The sequence below is a fragment of the Anabrus simplex genome, chromosome 3 (genome assembly GCF_040414725.1).
Source record: "Anabrus simplex isolate iqAnaSimp1 chromosome 3, ASM4041472v1, whole genome shotgun sequence".
Lineage (NCBI taxonomy): Eukaryota > Metazoa > Arthropoda > Insecta > Orthoptera > Tettigoniidae > Anabrus > Anabrus simplex.
Genome location: NC_090267.1, coordinates 436,825,651 through 436,843,661, shown reverse-complemented (window position 1 = coordinate 436,843,661; position 18,011 = coordinate 436,825,651). Strand labels below are relative to the sequence as shown.

Sequence of the window (18,011 nt, the reverse complement as noted above, 5' to 3'; positions counted from 1 at the left end):
TAAATATTTCAGGTTCCCTATGGGAATCAATATCTTTATCATCTGATGGCCAGGCAGGCATCAATTTTTGAAAATGAGACAGTGTCTCATAGTGCATTGGCACTGCCGGTGGCTCCAAGTAGCCTACGCAGCAGCCTCCACGGTATGCACTATCCATGCGTCTTGGTGTGTGTGCTGTTTACCAACTGATGAGCCCAACTTAGCACACTGGGATGAAACACTGGCAGCCAGGAATGAGTTAGCTGGAAAATTTCTAATGTCCGAGAACGGACCAAGTACATATATTGGTATTATACGTTCTATTGTTAATGACGTCCTCCATTGTCCTTCCCCGATCTGTAATGTCTATCCAGTGGGTTCCTGGTCTTCCCCTCCATCCATTTTCCTGCCTTGTGTCTCTCCAAATTAATATAATCTGTCCTTGTTGGTTCCATCCTCATTACATTCCCCAACTACCTCAATCTGGACATGGATCACAAATATGCACCATTATTTGGAAACTGTGTGTTTTACCAGTGTAATCAAACATGAAATTAAGAAGTGTATAACAATAAAACTTTCTAAATATTTATCACATGCTCTGACTTTTGTAGAAATTACATCTTTGTCAAAAGTTTCATAGTTGCAAAAAAAAAAAAAAAAAAAAAAAAAGAGCACAATAATTACAAATTATAGAGATATTGGGGAGGTACATCAACCAAGCAGTCCATAAATGTGCTTTCAGTTAAAAGAACAATACATTGGTTGGTTTCAGCTCATACGTTGTCCAAACAGGAAACCTTCCTCTTTTTTTCTGCATTTATTATAGAAAAGTAGAGATACTCTAAAAATTATATTTTTTATTCAGGTGGTGCAAGCTACTATGGTACGTGACCGTCAACATGGACCTGTTATTGAGCTGAACCGCATCCAGGTGAAGAGATCGAGAAGCAAAGGAGGCCTTGCAGGTCCCGATGGCATCAAATCTGTGTTTGGTCAGATGGTCACTAAGATGTCCCTTCTGACCCAAGAAACGCTCTTTCTTCCACATCGAGTTTGGAAAGTGAAGTTTGTTGGTTAGTAGCACTGTTCTTTCCTTTAAGCTTATTGTAGTTCCATCTGGAACAATCTCTGTGATGCCTGTGATAGACCTAACAGTCCCATACTCTGTCCTTTGTACTCATCTCTCTCTCTCTCTCTCAACAAATATCCAAGCATCCTCATCTCTGTAACACTAATATTTTGAGCAGCCCTGTTGTGGCAGGTCACGTTGTTTCTGCTCCATGTATGAGTTCTGGTCTTACAACTACCTTTTTTTTTTTTTTTAAGTAATATAATTATAATAATTAAAACTCAAAATTAAATTAGATTGCCATTTGTCAAAAATCGTTTTTAACAAGAATCCCCCAGTATTTTATGTATCGAACGTTGGCTATTTGTTTTCCAAAAGACTTCCAAGCCCAGGTTTTCTCTCAGTGGAAAGGGAGATTGAGGTTGCTGCTTAGTTTTTCCATTAGTGATGCTTACTGGTGTTTAATATGTCTGTGTATATACTGTATTTAACTGTTATAAAAATATTCTTAAGAATTCTTGGTGAAGATGTACATAGAGATTTCTTCAGTATTTGTAAGTATGTTAGTAAATGTCCTTTGGACCATGCAGTTAAGTAATAAACCTTCAACAGGTTGCACAACATTCAGGAATTAATAATTGAAATTTCTATTGAATGACAGATACCGTATTTACGCGAATAATACCCGCTGCCGAATAATCGCCGCATCCTAATTTTAGGAAGGCCCATTTTAAAAAATAAATGCCAACATTGACTCAAATAAAACCTGCAGTCCAATTTCGTACCTCAAATGTTTTTAAAATGTATGCAGGGATTATTCGCGTAAATACGGTATTTAATTTTAAGTCAGTATTGACATAATCATGACTTCTCTTTAGTTTCTCTCTGCATAATAACGATTTTGTTTGTAAGGTGAAAGTGTGGATGACTGTGGAGGTGGCTACAGTGAAAGTATCACAGAGATGTGCGATGAACTTCAGAACGGCTCCTTACCATTGCTTATTGTGACTCCGAATGGCCGTGATGAAGCCGGTACAAATAGAGATTGCTTCCTCCTTAATCCAATGCTCAAATCTTCACTGCACATGAATATGTTCCGTTTCTTGGGTAAGTTTAAGACAAAAGAGTTTCTTTTTTCTACCATGATTTTATAAAAGTTGTCTTTCAGATTTCAACAATGGAAACTTACGATGCATTGCTTAGTTATTCAAGATTGTGAATGTTGGATTTCTCAGTATAACTCAGAACCAAAGGGGCGGTCAGTAATCCTGGTATTCCCAAAATACTGTTCCTCCTAAAGTTATCAGTGCTAGAGTGATGACCAAGAGACTGTTACCACTTTGTGAATATTTTACTCTACGGACAGAAAATAGTCTGCCAAATGACATGGTATAGTCAGTCTCCCCAGAGTATTCAGAAACATCTTTGTGCTTTAAGTACTGTATGATACCCTTAATTTTAATTTCTGTAGTCTGCCTAGGAAACATTGAATGTCAATTCTCAAGAAATGAAATTTCTTTTAGGGGCAGGAGATCTGTCACTGCACTCTGCACCACACTCTTATAATACAAATTGAGACAGAATCACATATATCTCTTTTAGACCTAATCTTGTTACTTATCTATTATGTTTGGTATATTTTTATTATGGGAGTTTATGTTTGTTAAATAGTCTGTTGACAGTACAAATGAAATGTGCTCAATCTAGCTATCCTGTGCTTTGTGAATAAGTGAGTAATATTGCCAACTTTCAGTTCAGAGAGACCTTGAACATTTGTCTGTTACAGTTTCCCTTTTTTCTTTTTACTGCTTTAATTTTTTTTAAATTTCTCTCTTCAATTTGATTACTTGTCTACTTTATGCTTTATTTTGTTCTATTATTTCAGTTGTTGCTTTTTTCAATAACAAGCTTAAGAAATGCAGAAATTTACCGCAGTTTAACAGACTTTTCTTGGTGGAGTTTCTTTAATGTTTAAGCTAGAAAGTTATATTCTTTTGCTGACATACTGACACAGGCTCTGATTATGTTTCATTTATGTCGTACTGATGAATACTGGCGTAATTTAATTTTGTCCTGTTCTGTAAAATTATCTCTGAGTGTGATGTTTCACTAACATTCTTAAAAATATCTAATATTAGAACATTGTGGTCACCTAAATTATGAATAATATTATAAACATTATAGGCAGTATTAGCAAATATGTGCTCAATTAATGTTGAATATGAAGCTGTAATTCTTGTAAGCAAATTCTTATTACAGACGACGTCACAATTGTAACATTTTAACATTTGAAGATAAGTATCATAATCCATGTTCTTCAAGAAAATTTACAGTGTCTTCACCTATAATAATAGTATTTGAGTTTATTTTTCCTTTTAGAAGAATTTCTAGGTCATTCATGAATGCTATTATATTATTTTCTGTTGAGTTATAATATTCAATAAGTTAACAGTAAAATTTTGATCATGTTTTGTTAACTTTAATTGAAGAATACTATGGTACTTGCTCACTGATTTACTATTTTTAACTGATGCATGTTACAAATGTATATATCAACGATCTTCCTTCTCTTTTTAAGTGTGATAATGTAAATCCTGGAATATTAAAATAATCTGCCTCAATCAATACCTTCTAACCTTGGTAAACCCCATAGTGTACAGGTGATGTGTCTGCCTCTCACCTGGACACCCTAGGTTTCATTCCTGACTTGTTCAGAAATTTTAATTCTGGGCTAATATCTGGGATAGGATGCACTATGTTTTGTGACATCGGTTGAGGAGCTAACGAATGTATGAGGCATCACATCTGGTGCAAAAGAAAACAAGAAAACACTCCCAATCTCTGCAGGCCATATGCCTGGGCAGCAGTCATTTTGGCTGTCCAAGTCTCTTATTAAGCTGTATGTGCCACAGAGATGTTTGTTTGTTTGTTTGTTTGTTTGTTTGTTTGTTTGTTTGTTTGTTTGTTTGTTTGTTTGTTTGTTTGTTTGTTTGTTTGTTTGTTATCTTCCTCTGTACAATCACAGAAGTTGCTGTGGCTGTTGTAATAACTTCTCAGTTCACATTTTTTAACAAGGTACCTAATTGTAAAATCTATAATTAAGGATGTGTTGGAATTTTTCTTGAAGGTGATAATGTCTATGAATCTATTAACTCCTTTATTTTTAAGTTTACAATATAAACTGTACTTTTGTTAATACCAATATATCCAGAGTGGGGAATGAATACTAAATGATCTTATAGTGAAATTTCATATTGTTATTATAATAAAAGATATTTAAATTTTTGTTTCACTCTGATTATCATGTTCTCTTCCAGGAGTATTAATGGGCATTGCAATTAGAACTGGCAGTCCTTTGAGTCTGAATCTGGCTGAACCAGTTTGGAAACAGCTTGCAGGAATGAACTTAACACCCGCAGACCTTACAGAAGTTGACCGTGATTATGTTCCAGGTAAGTCCATGGATGGAATCAGGAGTGGACTGACGTGTGTGCATTTTATAGAGGGAGGGGGAGAGGGATCTATCAGGTCTCGACCCATCCCAGCCACAAACCAAAAAAATAGTTTTTGGTCTTATTTTGAATGTGAGCAGAAATAAGGAAATGAGGATAATAATACTTTTCATGCTGAGTTAAAAGTTATTTATACAGAATGAAATATATCATTGAAAATAGAATTTTCTTAGTCTTGTAGTAAGCTATATAAAACACATATTTTTTGCAATTTATCTCAGTTTTCCATTATCGTCGCCATAAGAACTATCTGTGTCGGTGCGACGTAAAGCCCCTAGCAAAAAAAAAAAAAAAAAAAAAGTTTTCCATTAATGTAGTACATGTTGATATTAAATATTCATAAGTAGAAAAATGACTATTGAGTATAGTAGAATTTGATATTGTTCATTGGATCCCCCTAAAAAAATATCAGTGCATCCATGGAACTAATGGTTGGTAGGTTAGGTTATTAAAACTTCATCTAACAAGTATACCTACATATTTTATGTTGTGTAATTGTCAGCCTCTTGTTTTAGTCAAAGATGGACCAATAAAATTTATCACTGTACGTGTTTAAATCATCAGTTTACCACAGTGATTTGCATGTCTTTCAATATATATAACTTTATGGTGTGACTTCATCTAAGAATTGAGATCTGAAGTCCAAGACATGTACTATAATATACAAATGAATCCAGAAGCATAATTTGTAACCGAGCCTGTGGCTGCACGGTTTGGGTCACATAGCTATCGGCTTGCATTCAGGAGATAGTGAGTTTGAACCCCTTGTTGGCAGCCCTGAAGATGGCTTTCTGTGGTTTCTCATTTTCACATCAGGCAAATACCGGGGCTATACCTTATTTAAGGCTACAGCTGCTAGCTTTCCAATCCCAGCCCTTCTTCCATTCTGAAAATGTGTTAGTGCAACGCTAAATAAGTAGCAAAAAAAAAAAAAAAAAAAAAGGATAGTTCAAGACGAAGAAGAAAAAGATGAAGATTTTGAGAGATTTTCACACGGGAACTGGATGAATATGGAGGCATAATAGAGTTACTATACAGAATGTTAAAAGAAAAACTGAAATCAATGGGTATCATCAAGGTACTTAAAGACAAAAATGGGAATATATCAAGAAAGGAGGGACATGAGAGAGGTCCTGAAAGACCATTTCTACCACCTGCTGCATGGGTCAGAAGAAAAGAGGAACTTAGAGCCAGATGTGGAAACCTGCTCAGACAAGCCCACTTTCATCTGGACAGAAAAAAGAAGCAGCATTTAGAATTATGTCAAACAAAAAAGTCCTACGAGTAAGTGACATGAATTCAGACGATCAAAGCAGCAGTGATACAGGGTCAATTCTATATGGACGGATAACAAGGTACCTGCAGACTGGATGTTAACATTACTCTGTTCAAGAAAAGGAATTGGCAAAAATCCTCCAGCTACAGAGGGATAACTCTCTCTTGTCACAGGCTGAAAATTCTCAAGAACATCATAGAGCAGACTTACAAAGGAAATTTAATATGTCCTCCTATTCAGTACATACACATCTCTATCATCTAATGGCTTTCCGTGGTTTTTCATTTTCACATCAGGCAAATACTGAGGTTATACCTTAATTAAGGCCACAACCGCTACCTTTTCGATCCTAGCCCTTTCCCATATAACAATGGAGATGTGTATGTATTGAATAGGAGGACATATTAAATTTCCTTTGAAAGTGAAAACCATCAATATGGAATGATTGTAATATCTTGTAATCATACAGCAGAGGCTAGCCACCCATCAGACCACCCCAGTTAGAAGAGGTGCAGTATGGTTTCAGAGGTAACAGCTCAACTATTGATCTTATTATCTGCACCAGAATGTTAATGGCAAAGCATTGGGATAATGACAATAATTTTTTCAGTACTGTATATTCTTGGATATTGTAGAGGTATATGACAGTGTTGCAAGAGAGATGATCTGGCAGTACTTGTAAAAGAGAAAGGTCTTGAAAGTCTTGTAAGAGAAGCTCTGTACAAGCTGCATGCGAGATGGAGCTGGCACTCGCCAGCTAAGAATGGAGTCCAGGGCAGTGCCTGTCCTTACTATTATTCACCACAGTTATGAATGATCTAATGAAGAGCATTAAGGAAACATCATGTGAACTCAATGTATTTGTCTTTGCTAATGGTACCATGATTGGGGGAGAAACAGAAGTAGAGGTGCAGGCAAGACTCAACACATGGAAGATGGAAGTTTCGGGAGTTCATCCTCAGGATTGACAAGGCAAAGATGGTGGTGATGGCGTTAAACAGAGTTGGCTGACCAGCAAGCATCAAACTATCAGACCACTAGATGGAGAGTGTAGACAGTTTCACCTGGATTGGCAGTATAGTTTCCAGAAACAGCTTAGCCACAAGAGAGAGATCACCAACAGGGTACAACAAGTGAGGACCCTTCTTTGGGATTTTAAAATACCAACAACAAAAAATAGGTCAAATTGGCAATGTTCGGCAGCTACTTCATACCGATTTTGGCCTTTGGTATCGAAACATGCATCCTCACGAAGGGAGACTCATTAAGATTGCAGGCATCAGAGATGAAGTTCCTTGAGATCCACTGTCCAGAAGACTGGGATGGACAAATTAAGGAAAGAGGATGTAAAGCAGGAAGATAGGATTAGAACATCTCTGCTAGATGGAGTCAGCATGTCCAGCCTATGGTCGTCTGGACACATGACGAGGATGGAGACTACGAGAACAAGCCAAGTGCACTTGGAAAGAGAGTAGAAGGCAAATGCTGGCAGTAAGACCAGCTGGATGGATATGGTCAAGACTGACATTGCAGCTAGGCAAACAAAAGAACAAAACATTAATGAATGAATCAACAGTACCTGGGAAACTGAAATAGTAAACCAATGATAGTGATAAGATTACACCAAAGGAAGGTTGCTTACTCATAGACAATAGTAAAATAAACTCTGTTGTGGTTAGAGGTGTAGAATATAAACACAGCATCTCTTGCCTGTTGTAAGAGGCAACTAAATGGGGTGAAGCCCAGGGAGCTTGGTTTGGCGACCTCAGGACTTTGAGCTGATTCTTACATTGCTCCCACTTATTTATGCTAGGTTCCTCACTTTCATCTTTCCTAACGGACCTCTGTTGATCAGCTTTTGTTCTCTTCTGACCCATTAGTATTATCTTTACAAGTCCTAGAATTTCTTTCATTTTCACACACTTGGTCCTTCCCTGTCTATTGTCAAGACCGTTGTTCTTCAAAGATGTTTACAAAATTTTCTTGAACAGAAAATATGTTTACCACCTATTCAATACCATGTATTTTTCACTTATTCAAGTTTTACAACTTAATGTTCTTTAACAATATCACAAGTTACAAAACTACAAGAAACAGTACATGTTTCAAATCCTTGAGTCATCTTCAGCTGCAGGAAATTGATGAGAAATTCTAAATTTATATTTCATTGAAACAACAAATCTTGCTAAAATCTTCTAAAACACTTGGAAAATGATAAACTGTTCATGTTGAAAAGTTCATTTATAAATGTTTTCTTCTTTTATGGTATAAAAAATTATGCTGATTACTTGACTAGAGCTCTAATGCAGATATGTGAGAATAAAATAATTGTTGTGTTTGTTGTCAAAGCAGAACATTACGTAACTGATGTTGAAGTCTTATAGCTTAAAGTCAAATTATCATCTTTCTTGGTATCTAACAAGGAAATTAATGTAAAATTAGCATACAAAGTGTAGAGAGTCGGTCCTCTTCTTCTTTCTCCGATTAGAGTTAAGAAGGAAAAGCTCCCAAGCTGTCCTTTCCCTTATAACCACCACCGCCACTGCCACCACCACCACCAGTTTAAAAAGTTAATAAAGGATCGTTACTTGCATGAAGTTTAAAACTGGTCATATAACTGTTGTACTTACTGACTTTTTTTTTTTTGCAACCATGATATTCCCTGTCTGTCATAAAATGTGAATAAAAGCGGACCCACGGACTTTCATCTTGGGGTTGGCTACCACGATCCCATAGCTGTGTGTGGCATTATTTCTGCTTACTTGTGTCAGGCTCCTCCCTTTTGCCTTTCCTGTCTGAACTGCCTTGGTCAACTCTTGTTCCCTTCTGACCCCAACATTATTAGGTTTGCATGGAGTTCTTCATTTCCGCATCGTTCATGGCCCTTCCCTTTCTTTTACTGATACTTTCATTTTTCAAAGAGTCTGACATCTTCCATTTTTCCCTTCTGATTAATGTTAATAGAGGATGGTTACTTGTCGTACTTCCCTGTAAAACAATGATCACCACCACTTTCGTTTCTAGGAATTTCTTTTTTTCTTCTGCGTAGGTCGAGTCATAAGTCATGGCAACTATTTTTTTTCTCACGAATAGGAGACAACACGGAAAATCTAACATATGCATTTGGAAACGTACAGTATGTACTTGCGTATGATGCCACTAGATGGTGTATGTAAAGAACGGTGTGGGTCTAAGCATGCCCCCAAGTTTAGTGTGTGAGTGAGAGCATCACGAAATGTAAGTCAACAAGCAGGAGCAACGATCGTATATTAAAATAGCAGTTCTCCGCAGCAGAAATGCACGCCAATGTCATGCAGAGCTGCGGGAAGCATTAGGTGTGCATGCCATGCCCTATAGAACAGTGGCGAGGTGGGTGGACATCATAACAGCATTTCAGAGAGAGGTGCCACACGTTAGCGATACACATGCAGCGAATGGTATTCAGCGCCTGCCCTACTGCTGACAACACACAGTGGAAACCTTGGATGATTATTTCGAAGGTCTGTAACCAGTGGAGACCTGTTCTTTGTATGTACTCTTGTGTATTTGCTGTCTATACCATAGTAAAACAATGTTTACCAATGGCCTGTGTTCTGTCACTTTCCTACAAGAATCTCCTGAAGTCAGAATTTGTCTTCAGGCACTATGCATAAATACATGCCCTATATTTCCAAATGCATAACTTAGATTTTCCATGTTGTCTCCTGTTCGCGAAAAAAGAAAAAGTTGCCATGACTCATGACTCGACCCTCATATGTCTTTTATTGTTCTTGTGTTGTACACCGCACCACAAAAAATCAACTTTCACCTGCAAATCATTCTTGAGTGATGGTTACCAGTAAACATGAACACTAGATTTGTTCTCTTATAAAATTTTCAACTGATCTGAACTATTTAAAAAATGCAAAAATTAATGAAGAGAGAGAAAAAGAAATCTAAAATATGCTCTTCAAAATTGTGGTGAGAAAGTTATGCGAGAGTAAAAGTAATGCCAGAAAATGTGGTAATACAAAGCAATATTGAAATTTCTGTCCTGTACATTCCTTTTGAATATCAAATATAATCCAAGGAAAAGTCGCCACTCCGTGTACAATACGCTCTTACATATCAACCTCCTGTTGTTTAACCCACAAAGAACCAGACAGTTACTACTTACGAAGAATAATAATTACAGTAGTACATACAAATGCTACAAAGAAATGGTATCATATTATTTTTATGTACATTATTTTATACAGATATCAGTGTGATTTTCAGAGGACAGTATTCAAAATTAGGTTGATTTGTTGAACAGGATTACTTTGTATTCGAGATATGGAGCCCGATGCAAAGGTGTTCCAGACCTTAGAAATGCCTTTCTCAACACCATCTGCTTGTGGTCAAGAAGTTCCTCTCTCAACTCGATATCGTCGTATCATGCCTGAGAACCGATTGGAATATGTTCGCTTGGCCCTCAACTACAGGTGAGATATTGTTTTTCCTTTTTTTTTTTTTTTAATAGGGTCTGCAAAAAAAAAAAATTAACACTTGAACGGAAGAAAACGCTGTTATTAGTACTAAAATTAACTATAGTGCATTATAAGTTTCCTGTACCACGTCCCATGTGCAGATTTTGTTGCCGACTTCCATGACAATGTTGTAAACCTTTCCATACCCATAGCCAAAGAAGAAGGTCTTGTAGGTGTAAGTCGTCTTCAGGAGTTTTCCTTATGCACATCACAAATGGTATTATGTGTATCAAACTTGACATGCAGCTGTGTAATTGTCAGGTGTGTTGGAAGTTCTGTTTGAAACTTGCACCTCCACCGACATTCAACTTCAGTGAAATTTTCATGCTTCATATTCCACTTTCAAATGCATTTTCATTCCTCAAATAATAACTGTGCTCTGGTCATCTTCTTTCCCAATCAGACATTACATGATTGTAGTCATGTGAGTACTTTATCATTTGTTGAGAAGACACCATACTTCATGTTATGTTAATTCAGTTCAACTTCGACAACAATACACAGATATCATCTGTTAAATATTGTAGGTATACATTTTTTTTTTGGCAGACCGTGTTTATATATTTTTCTTATGTTGCATTTACCTAACCACAGTCCTCGAACATTTACAGAAAGGAATTACTTTTTGTGCTCTGGTTGTAAGATGGAGTCACAAAATAGTGGGTTGGCATTTAAGTGTTTCAATATATATGTTTTGACACACTAAAGAACCTCTTTCAAATCCAGCACTTCAACATCTCTTTGCAATAAAAGTTAAAGAAATATTATAGATACCCATACATCATCCTTGTAAACCTGTTATTAATCAATGAAATCATTTACCCCATTAATTGGGCAATGCTTACAGGAAGGAATATGAAGTTTTTATACTGATTTTTTAATTCATTAATAATAATTTCTTGGTTTTTTTTTTTTTTTCTTTTCTTTCCCTCCAGGCTTCATGAATTTGATGAACAGGTAGCGGCTGTTCGAGAAGGTATGGCTAAAGTGATACCCGTGCCCTTATTGTCTCTCTTCAGTGGCTATGAACTGGAGACCATGGTGTGTGGCTCACCAGATATTCCATTAAATTTGTTAAAGTCAGTGGCAACGTACAAAGGTTAGTAGTAGTATTTAAAGTCTGTAGGATACAATACAAAGTCACATTATCTCTTCGATCACTCAGATCATAGAAAACTGTGTTTTTTCTCCTCTTAGTGCTGTAAAGCAATATAAATATGTCAACCCTAACATTGAAAATCTTGTTATCTTTAGCTGTTGATTTAATTTACAGGTTTTTTTTGTCAGTTATTTTAATAGCTTATGTTGTAAAATGAATGAAATTCGTCAACACTGACAACCATTGCATCGTAATAGTAATGTTGAGCAATATCCAGCTCCTTGACTGAATGATCAGCATTGCAGCCTTCAGTACTGAGGACCTTGGGTTTGATTTTTGGCCAGGTCACATATTTAAGGTACATCTGGTTAATTCCTTGCCTTAGAAATTCCTCTATATATACACTACTTTGCCATTAATGACCGGACACCTGTAGGTACTTGCTTAACTAGAACTGCTCTGATGTCAGTATGACGTTGGTCCACCCTTTACAGCCTCTACTCTTTTAGGAAGACCTTCTTTTAAGTTTCAGTACATGTCTGCAGGTATTTTCATTTATTCCTCCTGCAAGATGGTGTACAGTTTTGTAGCTGTTTGGGGGTGGTCTGATCTGGCTGTCAACCAGGACTTAACATGTCCCAGAGATGTTCATTTGCATTTGAATCAGTGTTTTGGGCTGGCCATTTGATATCATTCACTCTCCTTTCAACAGACCACTTGTTCTTAGTTTTAAAAACAGGCATTGTCATGTTGAAAATCAAAAAGGGCCAGTTCCAAATTGTTGGCTCAGAGTGGGTAGAATAGAACTATCCAATATTGTCTGGTAAGCTTTGACATTCATGGTTTGAGGAACTAAAACCAGTGGACCTTGAGTAAACAATGTAAAACAGGCCCACACCAAAATGCCTCCTCTGCCAAATTTCGTAGTGGGAGCATTCCACTCCTGTACGCTCACCTGTCAGTCATTCACCATGTCCATACACAACTATTGGACTGCCACAACATGTATTGTGGTTCATCACTCCACACGATGCTCTTCGATTGTTCTAGAGTCCACAGGTGATGTGTTTTACATCGCCGTAATCGGCTGCAAGCAATCAATTTCTAAATCCTTGGTTTATGTATTGCAGCTCATCCATGAAATCCAAGTGCGGACACCTTGTGACGAATGATATAGGTCCTGGCATCACTTCCAAATGCCATTCGAAAGTCTGTAGCTACATTTTAATTTTTTTTTTTTATAAGTTGCTTTATGTCCCACCGACACAGATAGGTCTTATGGCGACAATGGGACGGGAGAGGGCCGCACTTAAGCAACTGCAGCTATCGAGCTCAGTGCCACAATTTTTAACAAAGCCTGCCAATTTGACTTCACCTCACATCAAATGCATCAACAGTCCTTATCTATTAATTGTTTTGGCTTCCTTGATCAATGTGGCGATTTTATCACTCCCTAGTGTTTCCATTTCAATACTATGTGACTCACTGCCCCCTCTTTGAACCATGTAACCTTGCCATGGTGGGGAGGCTTGTGCGTCCCAGTGAAGCAGGTAGCTGAGCCGTAGGTGCAACCATATAAGATGTATATCTGTCACGAGACCAGACTAACAAATGGTTCATCGAAACAGGGGTAGCAGTCTTTGGGAAGTTGCAAGGGCAGTAGTCTGGATAACTGACTGATACGATCTTTTAACAATACATATCATGGCTTAGCTATGTTGATACTGCTACCCAGCAATGGGAAACTACAGCTTTTACTATAATTTTATCACATGATCACACACATTTTGCCACACTTCCATGCTCCCAGATTCCATAGTGTCCGTTGTAAAGCTCTCAATTTCTTCCATCCACTGGTTGATGTTTTTTGGCCTCTACCCTTCACAATATTCCATACAAGTTTTACAGGTTTTAGGTCACTGTTGTATAATAAATCTAACAATTTGGTGCCCATATTTCTTGAACAGTTCATCTATTATTTATATTTGTTAACCAAGCAAGTGGCTGTGTGGTTTGGGTCATGTAGCTCTCAGCTTGCATTCGGGAGATAGTGGGTTCGAACCCCCTGATGGTTTCCGTAGTTTCTCATTTTTACACCAGGCTGTACCTTAAGGCTACAGACACTTCCTTCCTACTCCTAGCCCTTTTCTATCCCATTGTCACCATAAGAACTATCTATGTTGTTCCAACTTAAAGGTAATTGGCATATTGGCTGAGGTCGATGGATTTTAAATAATTCTAATGGTTCACTTTTGTTGAGATTTTTGTCCACACACTGTTTCTTTCCACCCAATCAGGAATATCAAGTTTCTTTGAAGCCTTTGTTGGTGGCTTATTTGTTAGGACACTGTGATATGGAGTGTTATCCATAACCATCAGCCTATTTTGTGCCAAAATTCAATAAAAGTCTCCTGTCTGTCCACCTTTTAACATTTTTAAAATTCATCTCATTATGATAATCACTGCATTTCATGTTTTCCTCGGGCATTAGCAAGGCAATGGGTATGAACTAATGTCTACCACCAGCATGACAATTATTACTCTTGGACCAGAGCTATCATTTTTCTGTACTCCAAATTCATCATCTTTTTGCTGGCAGTTATTCACAGTATGAGGATGAATTTACTGTATGTTTCATACATAACTGGTTTGGGATTTCCTGATTCCTTGTTACATTTCAGGATTCGTAAGTACAGTAAAACCTCGTTAATTCAAAGTCGTTTGGATGCAAGGATCTGACTTTGAATTACATGATTTCGAATTAATCGCAAACTCTTAATTCATAAATGCCAACCCTTGCTGCATCAAAAAATATTCTAAGATCTGTACTGCATGCAATTAACCTTGATTCATAGTTTAAACCTTTGAGATGCCTAGGAAAAAAACATTTTCCAAAATGTATTCAACAAGGTGCATTTACAGTATTCAAATTCACAATACGGTATTCACTTCGATAACTCACTGACAAACATAACCTCACGCAACGAAAGAAAACAAAAGCATGATTCAAAGACGAGGAGAAATCTAAGCTGGCTCCCCTGACCAAGTCCTTTATTCATTGGATTACTGAACTGAATGCATTTTAGATGTCCTGTACTTGCACGGAGAGTACCAGATGCCCTTAAAAAATCATGGTTTATTGAACTTCCCTATGACGAGAGGAGAAAGTCTCTCACTTCCGTTTGCACTCAAACACAGTACAGTGACTCACCTATCCTTGTACGATTTCCCGCCATGGTACTTATCTCGTAATTCAGAAATGCAAACCCTTGCCACGTCACAAAGTATTCTAAGACGCATTAATGCACCCAGTCACCTTGATTCCCAGTTTAAACCTTTCAAATGCTTTGGAAAAATCTCTTCCCGAAATGTATCCAACAAGATGCATTTATATTATTCAAATAATGCACTTGAATAAATCACTGGCAAACATAACCTCACGCATCGAAAGGAAAAAACGCACGATTCAAAGACGAAGACAAATTATGCTGGCTCCCTTGTACAAGTCCTGTATTCATTGGATTACTGTACTGAATGCATTTTAGATGTCCTGTAATTGATCGGAAAGTGCCTGACGCCCTTAAAACATTGTGGCTTATCGAACTTCCCTATGACGACGGGAATAAGTTTCTCGCTTCCGTGTGCATTGCAACACAGTGCAATGACCCGCCTTGTACGATTTCCCGGCTGGCACTTCCCTCCTATAAAACCGCAATTCCATTTGGGCTCGGCATTAAAAAAATGCAGTTTCATCGGCATTGACAATATTCGATGCGTACGAATTGATTATATGAACCACGCTTTTCCACCAACTGTCGGCATCGCCGGTGTTTGTGGATTCTGCTTCTCCACACACTGCTTGCTAAGTGATATTATGGTGTTCCTTAAAACGCCGAATACAAAAGAATTATGATTTTACTCGAACTTAGCAAATATGAAGCGCACCAAAGTGAGTGAAAATAATGAAATTTACCCCAGCACGTTCCAGAATTTTGAATTTAAATTACTCTGAGAAGAAAACTATTTTTTTAATATAAAGGCAGTTTGAATTAAAAGTCTGAATTTCAGTAATGAGACCGACATTATTCTTCGAATTACGAATTATCCATATTTCGAATTAAACAATTTAAACAATATGCAAAACCGTACCTTATGTTTCCGGGAACGAGAGCTTCTTTGAATTAGGTGGGACTTTGAATTAACCGATTTCGAATTATCAAGGTTCTACTGTATCTAGAACACCAAGCAATGATATCATTCTGCACCATTAACAGATCTATTCATGTTGTATTCCTTGAATTAGAATCCCATTAACTTCTAATTTTCTCAACATTTATTTATTTCCTGTAAAATTTAAGTCCCCATTTTCACACCAGGCAAATGCTGGGGCTGTACCATAATTAAGGTCATGGCCGCTTTCTTCTCAATCCTAGGCCTTTCCTGTCCCATCATCACCATAAGACCTATCTGTGTCGGTGCGACATAAAGCAAAAAAAAAAAAAAAATTAAAACTCATTCTTGGCTGTTGAATGGATCTTTCTGAAATGAATTATGTTTCTTAGTACCAAAGGAGTCAAAGTTGTCTAGCATTATTTTAAAAGATAATTTTTTTTTTCTTGCTTGGAGTTGATCCAGTGACATATGCCGAGTCCAAGACGTGGGCTACCACTAGACTTAGGTTACCCCTTTTCGATGGTTGTTTTAGTGAATGTCAAGCCTTTTAAGAATTTTGAGCTGCTGCCAATAGCCAACGGAGTAGCCTGCTGCGTTGTCAAGGCTGTTTCAGAAGCTACTGTCCTAGCTTCTGCTACTGTCAATACTGAACACCTGATCAGTGGAGATGGCACTCTAAGGTTTAGCAAATAAACATCCGGCTTTGTGGCTAAATGGATAGAATGCTTGCCTTTGGTATGATGGCTCCGGTTCAGTTCTCAGAATCAACCCCCTCATGCTGTTAATTTCCCTGCGGTGGAGACTGGGTGTTTATGACGTCTTCGCCATTCATTTCATCCTCATTAGGTCACCACCAAACCTATACAGATGCCATGCACCATTATCATCGTCGTCGTCGTCGTCATCATCATTGGTTCATGGTGTGGGTTACTGTAGTCACGTCCTAGCTCGTGAAGCATGGGCAATGGTTGAGTGGCCTAGTAAGTGGTCCTGAGAGTCGGGATACCAGTTGATTATGGAATGGGAGTGGGCATCTTGGACATATTCTGAGTCATGGCCCTCCTTGTGCTCAGGCGGCTAGGACTATACAATTCACCAGTGGTCCATAACCCGTTAGAGGAGAGATCCTCACTTGGACTATGTGCAAGTAGGGTAGCATCCTGCTTCATGAATTCACCGAGCTCAGAACATTTTAAGCAAGCCTATGGGAGTAACGGAGTCCCACTCCCATTTGACAGGCGAGGGACTCCTTGGAAACAACTTGGCGAACGAAATGGAATTTGATGGGGAGCTATCAGTATTAATGGGGCTTATGGAAGAAAGAACGTAGAACTGGCTGAGTCAGCAAAGATGCATCTGGATGTGCTAGGAGTAAGTGATATTCAGGTAAGGGGAGATAATGAGGAAGAGATAGGAGGTTATAAAATGTACTTGACGGGTGTTAGAAAGGGAAGGGCAGAGTCTGGTGTAGGGCTCTTTATCAGGAATACCATTTCACGCAACATAGTTTGTGTTAGGCATGTAAATGAGCGAATGATGTGGGTAGATTTGTCAGTTGGAGGAATTAGGACTAGAATTGTCTCCGTGTATACACCATGTGAGGATGCAGATGAGGATGAAGTTGACAAGTTTTATGAAGCATTGAGTGACATCGTGGTCAGGGTCAACAGCAAGGATAGAATAGTGCTAATGGGCGATTTCAATGCGAGAGTTGGGAATAGAACTGAAGGATATGAAAGGGTGAAAGGTGTGCTAGTATGGGTTTAGCAGTTATGAATACATTCTTCAAGCATAAGGCTATTCACTGCTACACATGGGAGGCTAGGGGTACCAGGTCCATAATAGACTATATCAAGAACCGACTTTGAATTCAGGACATCTGTTAGGAATGTACAAATTTTTCGCAGATTTTTCGATGATACAGACCACTATCTGATCTGTAGTGAACTAAGTGTTTCTAGACCTAGGGTAGAGAAAGTTAAATCTATCTGCAAACAAATAAGGGTAGAAAATCTCCAGGACGAGGAAATTAGACAGAAGTACATGGATATGATTTGTGAGAAGTTTCGAACAGTAGACAGTAAGCAGGTTCAAGATATAGAAAGTGAATGGATGGCATACAGGGATGCTGTAGTAGAAACAGCAAGGGAATGCCTAAGAACAACTGTGTGTAAAGATGGGAAAAGGCGAACATCATGGTGGAATGATGAAGTGAGAGCAGCTTTTAAACATAAAAAGAAGGCTTATCAGAAATGGCTCCAAACAAGGGCCAAGGCAGACAGGGATTTGTACATAGATGAAAGAAACAGAGCGAAACAAATAGTTATTGAATCCAAAAATAAGTCATGGGAAGATTTTGGTAACAACCTGGAAAGGCTAGGTCAAGCAGCAG

The 18,011-nt window shown here is 37.9% G+C and overlaps 1 protein-coding gene across 1 annotated transcript in view; it reads left to right on the top strand.

Moving 5' to 3' along the window:
* Window positions 1-18,011, top strand: part of HERC2 (E3 ubiquitin-protein ligase HERC2) — a 509,505-nt gene that overhangs the window by 474,499 nt on the left and 16,995 nt on the right. The window contains exons 72-76 of the mRNA XM_068226746.1: window positions 848-1,055; window positions 1,964-2,158; window positions 4,369-4,503; window positions 10,134-10,302; window positions 11,283-11,446. Of these exons, the coding sequence (XP_068082847.1) occupies window positions 848-1,055; window positions 1,964-2,158; window positions 4,369-4,503; window positions 10,134-10,302; window positions 11,283-11,446 (871 nt within the window). The remainder of the gene's footprint in view (window positions 1-847; window positions 1,056-1,963; window positions 2,159-4,368; window positions 4,504-10,133; window positions 10,303-11,282; window positions 11,447-18,011) is intronic.